A 19,275-nucleotide genomic window follows, 5' to 3' on the forward strand; every position below is an offset into this window, starting at 1 on the left:
ACTAATAAGACTACAAAAAATTGACCTATACTACATTTATTGGCATCGTTTGTAGTTTTTGAACAAGTGTTATTTATTTTTTTAAATCTTGTTATTGTGACCTTCTTGCAATAATTTGAGATAAAACAACGCAAATAAAGAATTTTCTTGCCACTACAATAAACTACAATCAATTTGGAACCCATTCCAAAACTAATCAACACGCTATTATTTATATTTTTTACTTCGAACGATATCAATGATGTTTTCTAAGTAACTAATAAGACTACAAAAAATTGACCTATACTACATTTATTGGCATCGTTTGTAGTTTTTGAACAAGTGTTATTTATTTTTTAAAATCTTGTTATTGTGACCTTCTTGCAATAATTTGAGATAAAACAACGCAAATAAAAAATTTTCTTGCCACTACAATAAACTACAATCAATTTGGAACCCATTCCAAAACTAATCAACACGCTATTATTTATATTTTTTACTTCGAACGATATCAATGATGTTTTCTAAGTAACTAATAAGACTACAAAAAATTGACCTATACTACATTTATTGGCATCGTTTGTAGTTTTTGAACAAGTGTTATTTATTTTTTAAAATCTTGTTATTGTGACCTTCTTGCAATAATTTGAGATGAAACAACGCAAATAAAGAATTTTCTTGCCACTACAATAAACTACAATCAATTTGGAACCCATTCCAAAACTAATCAACACGCTATTATTTATATTTTTTACTTCGAACGATATCAATGATGTTTTCTAAGTAACTAATAAGACTACAAAAAATTGACCTATACTACATTTATTGGCATCGTTTGTAGTTTTTGAACAAGTGTTATTTTATTTTTTAAAATCTTGTTATTGTGACCTTCTTGCAATAATTTGAGATAAAACAACGCAAATAAAGAATTTTCTTGCCACTACAATAAACTACAATCAATTTGGAACCCATTCCAAAACTAATCAACACGCTATTATTTATATTTTTTACTTCGAACGATATCAATGATGTTTTCTAAGTAACTAATAAGACTACAAAAAATTGACCTATACTACATTTATTGGCATCGTTTGTAGTTTTTGAACAAGTGTTATTTATTTTTTAAAATCTTGTTATTGTGACCTTCTTGCAATAATTTGAGATAAAACAACGCAAATAAAGAATTTTCTTGCCACTACAATAAACTACAATCAATTTGGAACCCATTCCAAAACTAATCAACACGCTATTATTTATATTTTTTACTTCGAACGATATCAATGATGTTTTCTAAGTAACTAATAAGACTACAAAAAATTGACCTATACTACATTTATTAGCATCGTTTGTAGGTAAAATAGGCTGAAAAAAAGTAAGGTTTTTTTTAAAGCGGGTTCCAGCGTGACGGAGCTGGAATTTTGGTCTTGGTCGTCGTCGTCGTTAGCAGTGTGACCATTACTAAAATGTCAATAATTAGCGATAGCAGTTTCTATTCCTTGCGTTATTCTATTCTCTGTCATTAGTCTCGGCCTGCAGGTGTCAGGTTGGCATCAGGATTGTACCTTATTTTTTTACGTTTAACATATTTATTAATTGGAATGATGATTCGTATATTTTGATAATTCATCCATATCGATTTTGTCTAATATCCAATTACGGAAATCGTAGACGCTTGTATATACATCTGGGACTCCCTCACCACAGATAATCTTAGTCCAAGATACAACACCAATAAGCGTGTCGTTAGCTGCTAGTGGACCACCAGAATCACCCTGAAAAATAAATATTTTTCCAATCAATAACAGAGTTTAAAACAGTAAATAAAAATTAAATCTGAAACTAATATTGGTATATGGAAAAGAAGCTTATATCTAATACACTGGATATTTCAGTATGAACATTAACTTGTCACAAGAAAATATGACCTTGAATGACGCCTGTATGTTTTTTTATCCCTTTCACACCTAATTGGCAAGTTATAATGTTCATACTGAAATCTCCAGTGTATTAGATATAAGCTTCTTGGTATGGATAGACCTTTTAAAGAAATCTTGGAAAATGGGGTATCAGGTATAAAAACAATAGGGTTGAAAGAAAGAGACGAGTAAATACCTGGAGGTACGTAAATGAATTTCTCAGCGATAAAAAGGATAAAAATACATTTACCTGACATGCACCCGTGTCTTCTTCCCCAGAAGCGCAAACATTATTTTGTGTTACAGCAAGTTTGTTTGGACTGTCATCTATTGACAACTCTTCTCGGCACTGTTCTACCGGTACGGTCGTCACGGACAGCATTTGAAGTATATCAGGTACTTCATCATAATACTAGAAACATAAATATATTCGTTTAACGACCGACAGTCTTTATCTTTTTTCTTCCGTAATTTATACTCTGTATTGTTACCACTCGATGCAACTGCATTTCATAGTTTAAAAATCGAAACAAAGTAAATAAAAGTGGAACTAGTGAATTGTGTGTTTCTTTAAAAATCTAAACTTTTTATTTCTTCCATTTTTAATGCTAAAAGTTTAAAAAATTGAAATATTGACACAAAGTGAAAATTGATTTGGTTAAAAGAAAAACAGGACTCCAGAAATTTAATAAAAAAAACTGCGATTTCTCTTTAAGTTGAATTTAAAACACCACTTACATCAATATATCCCCATCCTGTTAAAACGCACTGTGCACCAGCAGGTACAGGGTACATCGCTAAGGGTATGGGAGCCATATTGGAGGAATAATTAAATTCGCCAACTATTTTAAGAAGCGCGATATCGTTTTCCAGTGTTGCTTCAGTATAATTCTCATGGTTTATAATTTTATCCAAATTATACCTCATGCCTCCTAAAGACAACGAATTGGTTCCGGCAACCACTGTTATATTATTAGGATGATCACTAGAAGAAAGTAAAGGTTATCTTATTATTGTATGCTTACCGTTCATAAACAGCTTAGTGCAATTGTTTATTGTATTCATTTTCGAAAACATTTCAATTGTTAATGAAATAATTATGGCTCATGAAACACGGCTTAAAAAAGTGTAGATCTGCAAAAGACCATACGTTTCTGTTCATTGGTGTAGCTTAACTAAACGCTTAACAGCTGTTGTGCTATAATAGTCGATTCATTTTGTGTAATCCCATGTCCCCTAGTGGAGTAAGAGTTCTAACGGACGATTGGCAAAACTGCTGCCGCTAACGCTTCGACGACAGCCGTGACGCATTATGCATCTGTTTCGGTAAGGTGACTATTACATAAAAGCATAATAATATAAACTATAAATGTCATGAAATACTTGATTGTGCAATGGGCAGCTGTCAACACCCATGATTCACTGACAATGGATCCGCCGCAGGAGTGGTACTCCCTCCATGTGGTCTTTCTTAGTGATACCTGATAAGGGAACGCTGTTTCTGGTGCGTCTACCCCTCCAAATATTCTCGTCTCAGGATCGATAGCTACACCTGTAAAATTTTCAAGCATAAATCTACCTATTTTATACAATGCTTGAAATTGACTTCCAGTAGACGATAGGAAAATTATGCGACAACATGTAAATAATAATAATATTAATCTTTTTTTAGTATCATTGTATTACATAAATCTATTCTATAAATTACTGAAACCTCAGAAAATAAAAATCCAGATCGATATAACAAAGGCCTGTCGTGGCAAGAAGCTAAAGCAAAAGCCCAAAATCGACGTGACTGGAAAAAGTTTACAATCATCAATCATCATTAGGTACATAAATCAAAACCTAAATTACTACATTCATTACTGGTATGGCTGGCTGGGCGGTACGAAGTTCGCCGGGTCAGCTAGTTATAAAAAGGCTGAGCGTTAGAAACTAATGCAAAATTAAATATAATATATAATATAATCCACTAACTAACTCCCATATAATATATAATATAATATTATAAAGAGGAAAACTTTGTTTGTTTGTTTGTTTGTTTGTTTGATTGTAATGAATAGGCTCATAAACTACTGGACCGATTTTAAAAATTCTTTCACCATTCGAAAGCTACATTATCCACGAGTAACATAGGCTAGGTTTTATCCCGGAAATCCCACGGGAACGGGAACTATGCGGGTTTTTCTTTGAAAACGCGGGCGAAGCCGCAGGCGGAAAGCTAGTATAATATATAAATTAAAAATAGTGACTTAGAAATATTAAAAACATTAAGATTAATGAGATTATCAATAAAATAAAACATTGAAATTCTGCAGACGGCCATTTTGACTAAAACACGCGTGGCGTCACGTCTACGTAAACAACTCACAACAACTTCGCGGCAGGTGTATTTTGCTGTGCTGCGCTTGCCACAGGTCACTTCAGCTCCGCGTAATAAATAAATTAAAAATATAAAGTACAAAAAAGACAACAGTTTTTATGGTGAATCTTGATTTATATTGTGTGACTTACGTGTATAAGTGTTTGCAAAACACCAGTGCTCTAAAAATAATAGTAATATCGTTGAAATATGTGCTGTGAATAAGTGACAAAAACTAATATCTTTAATAAAAGTTACACTAAAAATTTAATTAAAACTATATAATAACAAGAACTTATACCCCAGAAGCTAAGTATAAGTATCAAAACTTAAATCACGCGTATGTACAATTCCTTTGTTCAAATATCCGTTGACAATCATAAAATATCAAGTACAGTGAATCAACAGTTAACGCATTGTGATTGGCTAATTACAGCAACGGTTCATTAACCTGTTTCTAACATCAGCTGTTTCTATAGTAAACAAAACGTTACACTATTTCGAAGCTTCAATTAACAGCGCCGATAGCACCGAACATACCACCTCGGTCTGAAGACCGACGGAACCAAGTTCGATCCCGCACCATCCAGCATATTATTTTTAAATTTATTTCTTTAAGATTTTAAAAAATAGTCATTCATTTAAATTATAATTTGCATCTACGAAATATGGCTTCAAATAATATTTATTGTAAAACATGCAATAAGTTGACCGACATGCGAGAATCTATTAAATGTTTGAGTTGTAACAAACTTTTCGACTTGGATTGTGCTTCAATTTCTGTAAAAAGATTCTATTTAATGACTTCAGAGGACAAGCAAAACTGGAAATGTAAAATATGCAGAGAAACAAACGCATCGAATATAGATAGTACAACGCCAAAAATAAACCCCTGTATGAATGTAACTATCAGAAGAAAGTTGCCAGTAATCGAAAATGAATTATTACCTGATTTAGAAAATTCTTTTGTATCTTTAGAATCCGAGCCTAGAACCAGTTTGATGGATTGTTCAACTGTACAAATAAGCGAATTTAACGAACTTAAACAACAATTTATTGAAATGAAAACTAAACTCGATTTAGCACTCATAGAAATAAAAGAACTTAAAGCTAAATTACAAACAAATAATCATTTACAAGCAGTTACTACATCAACTATATCCTCAAATAATAATAAAAGTGGTACAAAAACTATACAAGATTATGAATCACCGTCAAACACTTTAAATTATAAGAATGGAATGGATAAACCTAAAATAAATATATTTGGAACCCAATGCTGTTCCGGTATGGCGTCCCAGCTTAGACAACGGTTAACCACGTCCGAGAACTATTTAATAAGAGGCAACATTAAACCACACGCACCGTGCGATGAAATTCTGAAAGACTGTTATCGACTTAATACAAATGATTCCGATATTGTAATAATATGCATAGGTGAGAATGACGAGAGCCCGGAAAAAATCATGTCAGAACTCAATACAACTATAAACAGACTAAATAACGGTAGCGTCATAGTAACCAGCGTGCCTAGAAATAAATATAACTTAAATATCAATTACTTAAATAGATGTATATCCCGCGTCTGTTCACGTTTTAAAAATTGTCATTTTGTTAATGTTTTTCACAGCTTTAGATCAATGTATGAATTTTCTAGAAAAATAATTTTTAACATTAATTGTATAGAATATGAACGTACTTACTTAAATTGTAAAGCGTTAAAAAATCTCATAAATAGGCACAGCAAAGTTGAAACGGGTATTAAAAATATAATTACAACAAATACTTCATGCGATTCCCCATGTTTGAATAAAAATGTCGAAAGTGCTGTCTTAACACTCAACACACCAAACATTCAAACAAAGAAACACTCAAAATTTTTTCGTACCTAAATTAAACAAAAAGTTTTTTACAGTATTGCATCAAAATATTGCTGGCATCTTATCTAAACTAGAATTAATTGAAATAACATTACTGGAATTGCGCGATAATAATATTCACCCGGATGTATTATGCTTTTCAGAGACATTTATCAAGGAGGGCCATGAACAATACTTAAAACTTAATAACTATTATATGGCAGTGAGTTATAGCCGTGATATATCAAGAGGGGGAGTGTGTATTTTTCTTAAAAATGATCTTAAATTTAAGGATGTCATTTTCATTAAAAGCTTAAGTACTGACAAAAAATTTGAATGTTGTGGCTTAGAAGTATTAGATAAAGACATAATAATTATATGTATTTACCGTACACCAGACTCCGATGTAAATTTCTTTTTAACCCAATTAAATCTACTGCTATTTAAAGTAACTGAAAAATACGATAAAAAGAAAATTATCATTGTCGGAGACTTCAACATTAATATACTTAAAATAAATAAAAATTGTTCTGACTACAAGAATTTAATTAACACATATAATTTTAAGCTACACATAAATCAACCTACAAGGGGAAATTCTTGTATTGATCACATTCTAAGTAATATTTACAAAGCGAATGCAAATATTATTCCCCTATATCTATCTGACCACAACACTGCTCAATTGCTGAAATTTCAAGTTAATTATAATCACAGGCAACAGCACAAATCTAGATTGACCATCTATAAAATAGACTTTAGCACAGAATACATTAGCAAATTTAAAAATTACCTTAATAGTTTAACATTTTATGATATTTATAAAGAAAATGATCTAAATACAGCCTTTCAAAGTTTTCATGACCTTTTTTGTCTTTTATATAAATTGTGTTTTCCTCTTATAAAAATTAATTTGGGTAAGATTAATAATACAAAATGGATTAGTGAAGGATTAAAGATCAGCTGTAGAAATAAGAGAAATCTAAGATATTGCTATTATAATAATAAATCAAATATAAATTATAAATCTAAATACTTAACTTATTCTAAAATTTTACGCAAGTGCATATATAAAGCTCAAAAGCTTTCTAATATTGCTTATATTTCTAACAGCCAAAACAAATGCAAATCATCATGGAAACTTATAAAGAATGAACTAAATTCCCATAATAAGTCATCTGATATAGATAAAATAGATATAGGATCCGAAACATTATCTGACCCAGCCAAAATATCGACACAATTTAATAGTTTTTTTGTTAATATTGGTAAGCCCACACCAAATTCTTGTTATGGTTCCAAAATAAAAAACACACACAAAAATCCATCCTCAATGTTTCTTAGACCCATGAATGAAAATGAAGTTATGAAACAAATATTATCCTTAAATAATACAAACTCTGTAGGTTACGATGAGGTTTGTACGAAAATTATAAAAAAATGCGCTGTAGAAATAGTTCATAATATATTAACGCATTTGATAAACATGTCTTTTTTAAGTGGATGTTATCCAAATGCCCTCAAAATCTCCATAGTTCGACCCTTATTTAAGAAGGGAGATAAACGTGTGATGGAAAATTACAGACCAATCACACTTATATCAATATTCGCAAAAATTTTTGAGAAATGCATGAGTCTTCGCCTTAATGAATTTTTAAATAAACATAATATAATTAAAAGTGATCAATACGCATTTCAGAAAAATAAATCTACGAACAATGCATTATATTCTCTGACTCATTGTATTATTAAAAATATTGACTTAAAATTTATGACAACTGCTATATTTTTTGACATGTCCAAAGCTTTTGACAGAGTGTGTCACAACATATTATTAGAAAAGCTGGAAATATATGGTATACGTGGTATTGTGTTAGAGTGGTTTCGTACTTACCTAGAAAATAGAAAACAATGTGTTGTAATCACAAAAACAAATAAAAATAAAGAACAACAGTCGTACCAATCTAATCTCATTTGCAACGAATATGGAGTACCGCAAGGTTCTGTACTAGGGCCAATTCTATTTCTTGTTTATATAAATGACTTAATCGATGTTTCGGACAACAAGATAATCTTATTTGCTGACGATATATCCATAATCTTTAAAACAGACATTAAAAATTTTGACCATATAAATTACCAACGTGACATAAATTATAATATTGACTATTTAATTAATTGGCTGACCTTGAACAATCTCAATTTTAACCTAAATAAAACAAATTTTATTCAATTCTTAAATAAACCTAGATCTGACTTAAAACTAGAACATAACAAAATAATAATAAATAAAACTCATGAAACACAATTCTTAGGCATAACAATAGACATGAATTTAAATTGGACATCTCATATTGAAAAAGTATGTAATAGAATAAATAAGTATATATATGTACTCAGACGTCTTCGTAAAATAACTGACATAAAGACAGCAATATCGGCATACCACGCATACGTAGTATCAATTTTAAGATATGGACTTATAGTATGGGGAAATGGAGTAAATATAAACAAAGCTTTTGTATCACAAAAAAAATGCATCCGAGCTATATGTGGTGTAGGGCCTTTCGAATCATGCAAACCCCTTTTTATAAAACTTAAATTATTAACTTTGCCGTGCCTTTACATATTTGAAATTTGCAAATTTGTTAAAAATAATCAAAGATTGTTTACGACGGCTCAAGAAATGTACGGGAATTTACGTCATCCCGATAGATTGATACTTGACCATAAACCTAGAACATCTTTGTACTCAAAAAACTGTCATGCTATGTGTGTTAAAATATATAATAATATTCCAGACGATTTAAAGAAATTTGACGCAAAACAGTTTAAGACAAAACTTTATATATGGCTATTAAGCAAAAATTTTTATAATGTAAGGGACCTTTTGGATTGTAAACATAAATATTGACATGTATGTTATTCTTTGTTGTTCGTGTGTGTAATCGTTCGTTTGTGTGTAATAAATAAGTATATTTTGAACTTAATTATAATAAGTATGTAATGTTTGTGTAATAATTTTTTTTCTGATTATGCGGAGCTGTGAAATTATGTTTGCATGCCAGTATAACTGGCGAATGTGCTGTACTTTTCCATAAATAATAACTTGTGAACCACATTTGAGCAAATAAAGATTTATTTATTTATTTATTTATTTATGCTGAGAATACTCTAATATTTTTATTTTTTCACGTATGCTTTATCGACTCAGAACAGAAATATAATTGCGAATTCACGAATATGTGGTTCGGGTTTCTCTGCGTCAAATTTATACAATCATTTCATATTATTTTCTCACTTACAATTACTCACACTTTTTTTGGGTATTATTTTTATGTAGATTCACATTGCAATACTGCACACCACTTATAAACTTTGAAATAAGATTCTATAACACTTTATAATTAAATATTTGTTTAATTTTACTTCGCTATGCATACAGATAATTATTACGTATTTACGTAAGAGTGACGTCACGCCTACGCTATGACACCTGTGAGCTGTTTTAGCACAGTTAATAAATATTTTTTGAAAAATGGCTTTTATCTTCGTTAAATTTAAGTATATTGGCGAAATATAGGGTTTTTCTTGTTTAATAAACGTATACACACATTATGGAAGAGGTTTTGAAAATCTTTCGTCATGCCTATTCTATACGAACCGGTGAAGAAGGAATTGTTAGGAAAGCAGCATAATATAAAGAAACATTTTTTTAGGATACAATAAAATTAAGAAACTTACCATGTGCATTCCAAGACAGTAGAAATAATAAAAAAACTTGTATTTCCAACATTTTGTCGCACTAGACGACTCTTCAATTGATAATTATAAGTAGTTATCAAAAAGTTATTCCGTTTATATACCTATGCATACAAATGTGTTTAAAACTAAGGCTGTTCGCACAAACAAAATGCATATAAAAAATAAAAAATTGTAAGTATGTATCTTTTTACCAGATTGTTACTGTCATAATTAATAGCATGTTGTGAAAACAAATAGGAACGCAGTCTTAGAAAATATTAATAGCATATTCACAATTGGATCAATATCTAAAAGAATCCTAAGGCGTCTGACATCCTAAGGCGTCATAAGACATCCTAAGGCGGCCACTGAAAATCAGTGATGACACACTGAGTGGTTGGCCTAATTATGGCATATGTATTTTTTTTTTAAGTTCCTTTTTTTTCATCTAATTTGTATCTTTTTTTTCATAATATTATGTCCATAATAAAGTTATTTCATTTCATTCATTTCATTTCATCTGAAGATGGAAATACAGAAATATATTTTTTGGAACAAATCACTATGTTCCTATTAATGACCATACTTTTAGAGTTCTTACAGACGAACGGCAAGTTGTGAACGGCAGAGGCTACTTCAGCCGTCACCACATATCGACGGCAGTCGTCGGCACACCGACGGCAGCAGTTAATGATATGTCGACGGCTGCCGTTGACACGAAAAAACGGATGCTCGACAGGTGGCGGCGGCTGAAGTAGCCTCTGCCGTTCACAACTTGCCGTTCGTCCGTTAGAACACTTAAATAGCTACAATTATTATTCAATAAATTATGCAGCTTCTCTTAGTCAAATTTATATGCCTGAATGAAATCGTGTTTTAAACCTAGCCTAATTGTTAATTAGCATATTATAATAACCTAAGGAAATTAAACTTTTGATAAGAAATTTGTAATTATCTTGATGGTTTTTTAAATAATTTCCAAGCTGTTCAATTTAATGAAGTTTTAGTGAGCAACAATCCGACGTAACCCACGGCTTCTTCCCCGGGGCCGTGGGCATCTATGCAAGATTTCCCTGCCTAAAAAGGGTTATACCCATTTGTATCCGACGATTCTTAAAACGAACAAAAACCCGAAGTTCCCATGTTGCATGGTATTTTCATGTTTTTACGATATAATTTCGTCTACTTGAGTTTTAAAGTAATTGACTTAATATCTCGGGTTTGATAGGGAATTTTTTGTTTTTTGTTCCCACTTTAGAATCTATTGTCATCGTGTTCTAACCCTTTGCATTATTGTTCAGTCTTCGATGTCATGTTCAGTCATAGAGTGAGGTGAGACAAAAAAGATACATCATATTTTTTATTACAACTGGCGGCCTTATTAAAGTGAAACTTCTTTATCGGGGTTGGACAAAAATTTAGTGTAACATTTTTGCGCAACGCCGTACGCGTGACATTTTTGCGTTACGCCGTACTCGTGACATTTTTGCGTTACGCGCCAACTTTTTCTTATCCCTTGATTGTATATTTCAATACACTAACTTACTTACTTACTAGAGTGGCGCAGGGACAATAAGAGCCTCCATTTGACTCTATCCTGCGCCATCTCTTGCCAGTTTTCAATCTGGAGGCTGCGCAGGTCTTTGGAAATTTCGTCTTTCCAGCGGTACCTGGGACGTCCAACCGGACGGCGTCCAGATGGCTGTCCCAGGTAACCTCCAAATCTCGAAAAAATGTTTTGTTCCCTTCCCTTCAAAAACCAAAACCTCCATTACTTGAAATCTCTAGTCTCTACTCTCTACCCTCTGTTAGTCGATATAATCACCGAGTCCCTCCAAGCCATTTTGGTACATATTTCACACTATATTATACTCGAAAAATTAACTTTGACCTCTGTATGTCGAACATAGCAACGTTATATTTTATTTTACAACCTTTACAACTTGATCATTAGGAATTTATTGTTCGAACAAAAATACATAAGTTACCGCCTTTAAGAACTTGCCGACAATGTAAGTACACTATTGTTTCTTAGAAAACATTTTAGGAGTATACGATAATTAATCTATGACTGACGTAAACACGACGTGTTTGCTTGATTGGTGTTCAATTATGATTTTGTGAATTCAAAATTTATAAGAATAAGCCTCATTAACTCTTTATGTCCAATCAAAGTCCGCCTAAGTCGAAATCCTTTTTAAGTTGAAAACTGTGCACGCCTGGTGTAAATATTTAAATAGGTAACGAGGAGCGAAGCGACGAGGGTGTTAGACTAACGTATTTCTGTAATATTGTATACAAGCTGTGCCGCACGGTTTCACCCGCGTGGCTCCGCTCCTGTTGGTCTTAGCGTGATAATATATAGCCTATATTACTCGTGGATTATGTAGCTTTCGAATGGTGAAAGAATTTTTAAAATCGGTCCAGTAGTTTATGAGCCTATTCATTACAATCAAACAAACAAAGTTTTCGTCTTTATAATATTAGTGTAGATAGTAAATTATTTTTTGAAAAATAAGGTCATAAAGAAGTTTCACTTCTTACGTGTGTACTCTAGTACACGCACACATTTTTTTTATTAGTCTTTAAACCATTTCTTGCATTAATTCCTTGATTTTTCAATTTATCTGCACATGTAGATAACATCACCACTGCAGGAAAACATCGTAAGGAAACCGACATGTCGAAGAATCTAAAGTTGGACAACATGTGACAACTGCCAACCCACACTTGGCCAGGTTGAATTACGGCCTGATCCCATAAGGGAGGACCATATCTCGGCAGTGGGTACGAATATAATTGGCTGATGATGTCTGCCTGTCTGTGAGTATGATAGATTTTTTTATTGCAAAATAATATTCCATCAGGAAGACTTACACGAATGAACCAATGAGGAAATCCAGTTAAATAAAAAACACTTAAGTTAATCATGTTAAGGTAATTGATGTAATAAATAAATACAAAATATTAGGTAATTCAAATTAAATTTATTTCTTTGATGCAAACATTTTTTGCTGAACAAAATTTGGTCTTAGGTCGGAAGTAATTTTCACTTATAATACCACAAGAGCTTCAAAATTATCGGGTATTTTCCGATAGGTTCGTTGCAAACAAATGAAGGAGTCAAGTTTTTGACGACTTTATTTGTTTGCAGGGAACCTTGAGGGAATTGCCAGATAATTTTTAAGCTCGTGTGGTATTCGGGGGATTATTTTTCCGTCCAAATGTCGGCCAATAATTTCACAATTGAATTGAACCTGTCAGTTGATTATTACTTTGATTATTCATCCGAATTATTGATCTTGCCATTGATCCAATTACGAAACTTGTAGACGCTTGCATATACTTCAGGGACCCCCTGACCACAGATAAACCTACCCCAAGATACAACACCAATAAGCGTGTTGTTAACTGCTAGTGGACCACCAGAATCACCCTGAAAAAGAGATATTTTCCCAATTAATAACAGGATAAAGAATGAATATAATAACAGCTGATTATATTATGCTGAAACTTATATCGGTCTGGATAGACCTATAAACAAATCTTGGAAGGGTTAAAGGTTAGGGTTAAGGGTTTCAGTAAAACTTTGGAGGGAGATACATAAATGAAATTCCCAATGACATCCATCCTGTCAAAAAAGTCTCGCAATTCGGTTTTTCTATCGGAGAAGTTGTGAAATCCATGAAATACCAAGTCGGTTAATTTATTTTGTCCCTATTTAAGGGAGTTTCTGTCTTAGTTTTTCCGTAAATTATTATCATATGAGTATTAAAAATCATTAACGTTTTAAATAAACAGATGAGCTGCGAGACTTGGCTTTTTTTGACAGAATGTTTTTGATGGTATCTCGCTTCTTTTTGTACACGATTCGTTAACTGCAAATTTAAAATAATAAAAATATTTAGCCCCCAGATTGCCCCTAGTAACGGATTACAAAATTGGATGCACCAACTGCATAAATAATTTTGTAATCCAATAAAAGTGTATGGGATTACAAAGTTATTCACGCTGTTGGTGTATCTAGAAATCTGGTCAGAAATAATGGAATGTTTCATGTTTTCTTTGATTTAAACACTATGTACTATGTAAGAAATTACACACGAGGCCGGGTTAAATATTAGTTTGAATGTGATAAGGATGTACTGCAATTACACAGCTACCTAATTGATGTAGTTAGTTGATAACAAAACGCAGCAAGTGAACGACTATTAGTAAAGTGACGGTAGTTGGGTCAAACGTCGTATAAACAACGTCCGAACCCCTAGGCACGATTCGTACCTGTGATTCGTACGAATGCGCCACGAGTCAAAAGAACGCGGCAATTTATAGTATTCGACAGCTAAGCATGTTCGGACAGGAAACAGTGACAACTATTCATCTACAAAAACAGTTACGTCTTACAACTAATTATATTCTTTTGGTTCTATGGCTGCTAGAAGTGCCTTATACTTTAACGGTCGGTATTCACAACAAAGTCAAATAGCCCGAATTATTTCGAGAAAAGGATGGTCCGCTTGCCGCTTCTTTGCTCGACTTGGCAGGGCATTACCGTACCTCCAGATAACATAAAAATTCCTTACTTGACATGCACCTACGCCTTCTTCCCTAGAAGCGCAAACGTTAGTATCTGTTACAGGAAGATTGCTTGGCTTGCCATTCGTTGACAAATCCTCTCGGCACTGTTCTACCGATACTGTTTTCAGGTATAGCATTTGAAGTTTATCAGGTACTCGATCATAATACTAGAAACATAAATATTCATTAAACGACCCAGTATTGTTGTATTGTTACCTCTTAATGGAACTACATACATTTCATACTTTAAAAATCGAAACAAAGTAAATAAATCTTGAATTATGCATTTCTTTAAAAATCAAAAGTATATAATTCTTCCATTGTCAAATTCTAAAAGTTTAAATAATAAAATCATCTAATAAAATAATAAAATTATAAAATTATCTATAAAAAACTTCAAATACATTATTATCTAGGAGCCACCGTTTCTACGAAAAATCTATTTTTTCATTCGTTGATCTCAAAAAGAAATCCAATTACAAGAACGACAGGAAATTTTAATATTTTATTTTTAAGTATGTTTTTCACAATTTTGTTAAATTGGGACTGGATGAAAATTTTGTTTGTGGTCGTCTTCGTCGTTGGTAGGGTGAACAATTAATCCTAAGCGAAATATCGCACGCTTATGACAATTGACAATTAGTATCGCTAGCGGATTATAGAATCCGCTAGCGATACTAATTGTCATCAGGAAGGAATACTTGGAATAGTCCTTTGCGTTTTGACGTTTGGCTAAAGGGGCAGTTCCATTAAATTTAAAAATATATAGGTGTTCTGACTTCTTTACAATCAATTTTTGTATGACAAACCCCAAAAATAGGTCTAGCTAGTGAAAATTGATTTGGTTAAATAAAAGAAAAACAGGACTCCAGCAATTGCGATTTCACTTTAAGTTGAATTAAAAATACCACTTACATCAATATATCCCCATCCTGATAAAACGCACTCCGTGCCAGCAGGTGTAGGCTGCTCTGCCAAGGCTATAGAAGCGATATTGGAAGAATATTCAAATTCACCATCTATTCTAAGAAGCGCGATATCGTTTTCCAATGTTGTTCGATTATAATTCTCATGGTTTATAATTTCATCCAAATCGTACCTAAGGCCGCCTAAAGACAATGAATTTGTTCCGGCAACAACTGTTATATTATCAGGATGAGCACTAGAAGAAATTAAAGGTTACCTTATTATTGTATCTTTCATATTGTCTATAATATTGATTTTCAAAAATATATTTTTAATGAAATATTATGTCTCGTGTGACACGTCTATAGTATGTGTCTTTAAAAATCGTAAGGACTGCTAAAGACCTTACGCCTCTACAAATTATCATGAGCATTTTAACTTACTACACCTAGACACTACCTTACATAAAAAAATAATATAATTAATGTAATGAAATACTCGATTGTGCAATGGGCAGCGGTCAACACCCATGATTTTCTGACGATGGATCCGCCGCAAGAGTGGTACTCCCTCCATGTGGTCTTTCTCAGTGATACCTGATGAGGGAACGCTCCTTCTGGTGCATCTTTCCCTCCAAATACTTTCGTCTCAGGATCGATAGTTGCACCTGAAGAAGTTGAAACATAAAAGTGCGTTTACCAAGAGATGTGCTATGCTCCTTTGCGGTGGATGCGTTTAATATGAGTAAGAGGGACTTCATTTGAACCGCGAGGGACTAGAACATGCTTCCTGAGTCTGTGTTCACCGACGAGTACAACATGGAGGTCTTCAAGAAAAGAGTGAACAGGTACCTTCTAGGGAAGCGTGCTCCATCTTCCATCGGCCACATCTCAGCTTATCATCAGGCGAAATCGTGGTCAAGCGCAATAAAAAAGAGGGATCCTACTATCGATACATCATATAGGTCGAGCTGCGCATCTTCATAGCACATCTTACTCGCGTCGCTACACAGATTAGGATCAATGGAAACATTTTCACACATTTTCGCAGCATAGATAGCTATTTAGGACAACTCTATTGGAAAAGCACCCTAAAACTACCTATTTTATACAAGGCTTGACGTTGCCTTCCCGATGGACGATAAGAAAAATATTATGTAGAAAAAGGGTATGATCGTCTGAGTCCTTAACCACTGAGACACCTGTGGTTACGACTTCATTCAAAAGGTTAAGCGTTAGAGACTAGACGAGCGTCAAAAATGAAATTAACTCCCATATAAATAGTCTTCCATAGGAGCCGGTGAAGAAAAATATTGTATTTTTTATTGAGAAAAGCCGCATAGAAAGAAACAAAAAGGACCCGATAGTCCCACACGAGTCCTATTAAACCAGGGTGGTACATTTCAAAAACATGCAATATAGTAATAAATAAGAAACTTACCATGAACGGACAGTAAAAATAATGAAATAACTTGTATTTCAAACATTTTGTCGCACTAGAGGACTCTTCAATTCTTAACTATATTAAAAAGTTATTCTCTTTATATACAACTGTTTCTAAAACTAAGGCTGTACGCACACAAAATGTTAAAAAAAATAATAATAAAAAGTTTATTATATTTTTATTTTCGTTCATAGGTATTTTTATTATTAAATATGTAGATTGTTAGTGTTATATGTATATGAAAAATTTCAATCTGTGAAAAAACATTAGAAATTCAGTATGAAAAAATATTAAATAAATAATAATATGTTAACATATTATTATTTTTTTACCATATTTTTCAATGAAGAATATCTGGTTTAATCTTTCTACCACGTCTCTACCCTCTTGGCCCGCATAATTAATTCATCCATTGTAACAGGAATATAATTTTTGGAATAAAGCACTATTTCTGTTTTAGTTTCTACAATTAATCTCTTTATTCTTAGCAAATTTATGTGCCGTGATGAAATCGCTCTTTATACCTGGCCTAATTGTGAATTACGTACGTACATTAATTAACCTAAGAAAATTAAACTTTTGATGATAAATTTGTAATTATCTTATAATTAAGTAATCAATGTGCTGGTTCTTTAAATTAATTTTAAGTTATTTAATTCTATGGAGACACCACTGGGCGTTTGCCATGCATGCCAACATTAATTCTTTTAACCACCAGCTTAATGCCTAATAAGGCAGATTGCAGGCTTAGAGGAGATTAAAATTGTCTCGGCACTCATTTGCTGCACAATATATTGTCAAAAACATCCATACAAGGAAGGAAGGAAAATAAATTTGCTCCTTTCCCTCCTGGTGCCTAAAAAATAATATGGCATAATTTAAAATAAATTTTACGTAGAAAATTAATTAGTTAGGCATTTATCTTTTTAGCTCAGTTTAGTAATAAATTTTACTAAAAGTTTTTTTAATTATTTATGGTAGTACGTGTTTATTCAATAAAAGTTAAGTAGTAACTACTATGCAGTCACTATTCCACGCGGACGAAGTCGCGGGCACAGCTAGTTATGAAATAAATTTAATCCTTCTTTTGTGGAAAACGACACTTATAAAAAAATGTATTACAGTAATTTCTTGTTCCACTTTGAAATTCAGAAACAACATTAATATAACACAATGTTTATTATTTTGGAATTCCTGTTCATAAAAACGAGCAAATTAACGCTTCACGTTTTTAATACTACATTATGAATAGTCGAAACAATGCTTCGAGGGGCTTCTTACTCTGTGTGGATCCGCCTTTTGATGAAGCAGATGTACCCCTTCACAATGGGCAGCATTGGGCGAGCAATCACGATAGTTTAGATGGGCCTATGGGCTGGCGCAGATATTATGGCAGATTTCATTGCCAAACTTTATCGATTTTTTTCGTAACGAAGACCCGAGTCTTTAAGTGAGGTAAGGGGCAGATGCATTATTCATACATCTGTTTCACTGATCGATTTTCTTTATGGACAAGTAGATGATCAGCCTTCTGTGTACTGCCAGACCGAGGACCCAGGACCCGTCGGTTACCTTTCGTATGTGATCGCTTCGATGCTCCTCGGGAATAAATTGACTTTTTTTTAATTGACCGATTTTTAATATTTTTTTTTTTATTTGAAAGCTGGCTGTCCTATTTAATTTTGTTCGAGTCCTCAAAATTTAAAGGCAGTTTTGTTTTTTGTTGAAAATAATTATTTTTATTAATATTTTGGAACAATTTAAGGACATTTTAATACAACCCAAACATAAACTCACACTGTATGAATTAAACTGTATAGAGTCCAACGTATGAATTCCGTGTTCGCAATTTTTTAACATGACACATGATTGGCACGAACCATTAAAAATTTTAAAGATTTTTCAGAAAAAGGAAACTCACAAATTGATGGAAAATTTTATTCATTAAATCCTTGGGTTGTGGTTCCTTTTTGTATAGGAGAAAACCTATCAATTGATAAATGTTAAAAAGAACCACATGCACATTTTCTTAATTATCTAGAAGTTTAAGAGTATTCAGAGCAAATTTATGTACACATACTTATATAAGTAATTTATCAATGAATTTAAATAAAATAAATTTTAATTTATCTTCATCTAACAGAACTGCAAATGTTTTTGTAAATCCTTTGATATCTCAGAAGTGCGTGTTTGCTGGGTGGTTCCTTTTTGCTTAAATACGGACATATGTTAACGGAAATGTATGAAATCCGTCATTGTATAAAATTCCTAGGAAATGTATGTTATTCCTAAAATTGCACGGAAATGTGTGAAATGAATTATTTTATACACATTTCCTAGGAAATGTATACATTTCCTAAATAGTAATCGGAAATGTAAAACATCTAAGATATTGGTAGGTACGCGGGACGAGGGGTGTGTATGTCGCAGTCGGATTGTATAATCCGCCGTATTACAAACGGCCGGCATTTTGTAATATGCCGAAATT

General features: G+C 32.5%; 2 protein-coding genes across 2 annotated transcripts in view; both read right to left on the reverse strand.

Annotated features, from left to right (window-relative positions):
* Positions 1-11,703, reverse strand: part of LOC149909410 (ovochymase-like) — a 36,663-nt gene extending 24,960 nt beyond the window's left edge. The window contains exons 1-7 of the mRNA XM_090120166.1: positions 11,663-11,703; positions 10,536-10,666; positions 5,206-5,271; positions 3,279-3,447; positions 2,634-2,880; positions 2,146-2,307; positions 1,679-1,751 (exon numbers count right to left, since the gene is read on the reverse strand). Coding sequence (XP_089976292.1) covers positions 1,679-1,751; positions 2,146-2,307; positions 2,634-2,880; positions 3,279-3,447; positions 5,206-5,271; positions 10,536-10,666; positions 11,663-11,703 — 889 coding nt within the window. The remainder of the gene's footprint in view (positions 1-1,678; positions 1,752-2,145; positions 2,308-2,633; positions 2,881-3,278; positions 3,448-5,205; positions 5,272-10,535; positions 10,667-11,662) is intronic.
* A 1,198-nt stretch (positions 11,704-12,901) lies between these two features.
* Positions 12,902-16,979, reverse strand: LOC149909411 (chymotrypsin-2-like). The gene is made up of 5 exons (XM_090120167.1): positions 16,919-16,979; positions 15,843-16,026; positions 15,354-15,600; positions 14,444-14,605; positions 12,902-13,296 (listed from the first exon to the last, which is right to left on the reverse strand). The coding sequence occupies exons 1-5, from the start codon at positions 16,977-16,979 to the stop codon at positions 13,141-13,143; spliced, it is 810 nt and encodes a 269-aa protein (XP_089976293.1). The 3' UTR covers positions 12,902-13,140.
* Positions 16,980-19,275: the final 2,296 nt, after the last annotated feature.

The sequence above is a fragment of the Colias eurytheme genome, chromosome 3 (genome assembly GCF_061535395.1).
Source record: "Colias eurytheme isolate Ceu_HAF_F1 chromosome 3, ilColEury1 Martin Lab GWU primary, whole genome shotgun sequence".
Taxonomy (NCBI): domain Eukaryota; kingdom Metazoa; phylum Arthropoda; class Insecta; order Lepidoptera; family Pieridae; genus Colias; species Colias eurytheme.

Bases quoted from the DNA above. Each gene is read 5' to 3' on its own strand.
- LOC149909411 (XM_090120167.1), bottom strand. From the start codon at position 16,979: ATGAACGAAAATAAAAATATAATAAACTTTTTATTATTATTTTTTTTA. The intron at 14,606-15,353 runs GTAAGTGGTATT...TTATGTTTCTAG, and splicing joins CAGGATGGGGATATATTGAT to TATTATGATCGAGTACCTGA. The intron at 13,297-14,443 runs GTAAGGAATTTT...TCTCTTTTTCAG, and splicing joins AAGGCGTAGGTGCATGTCAA to GGTGATTCTGGTGGTCCACT.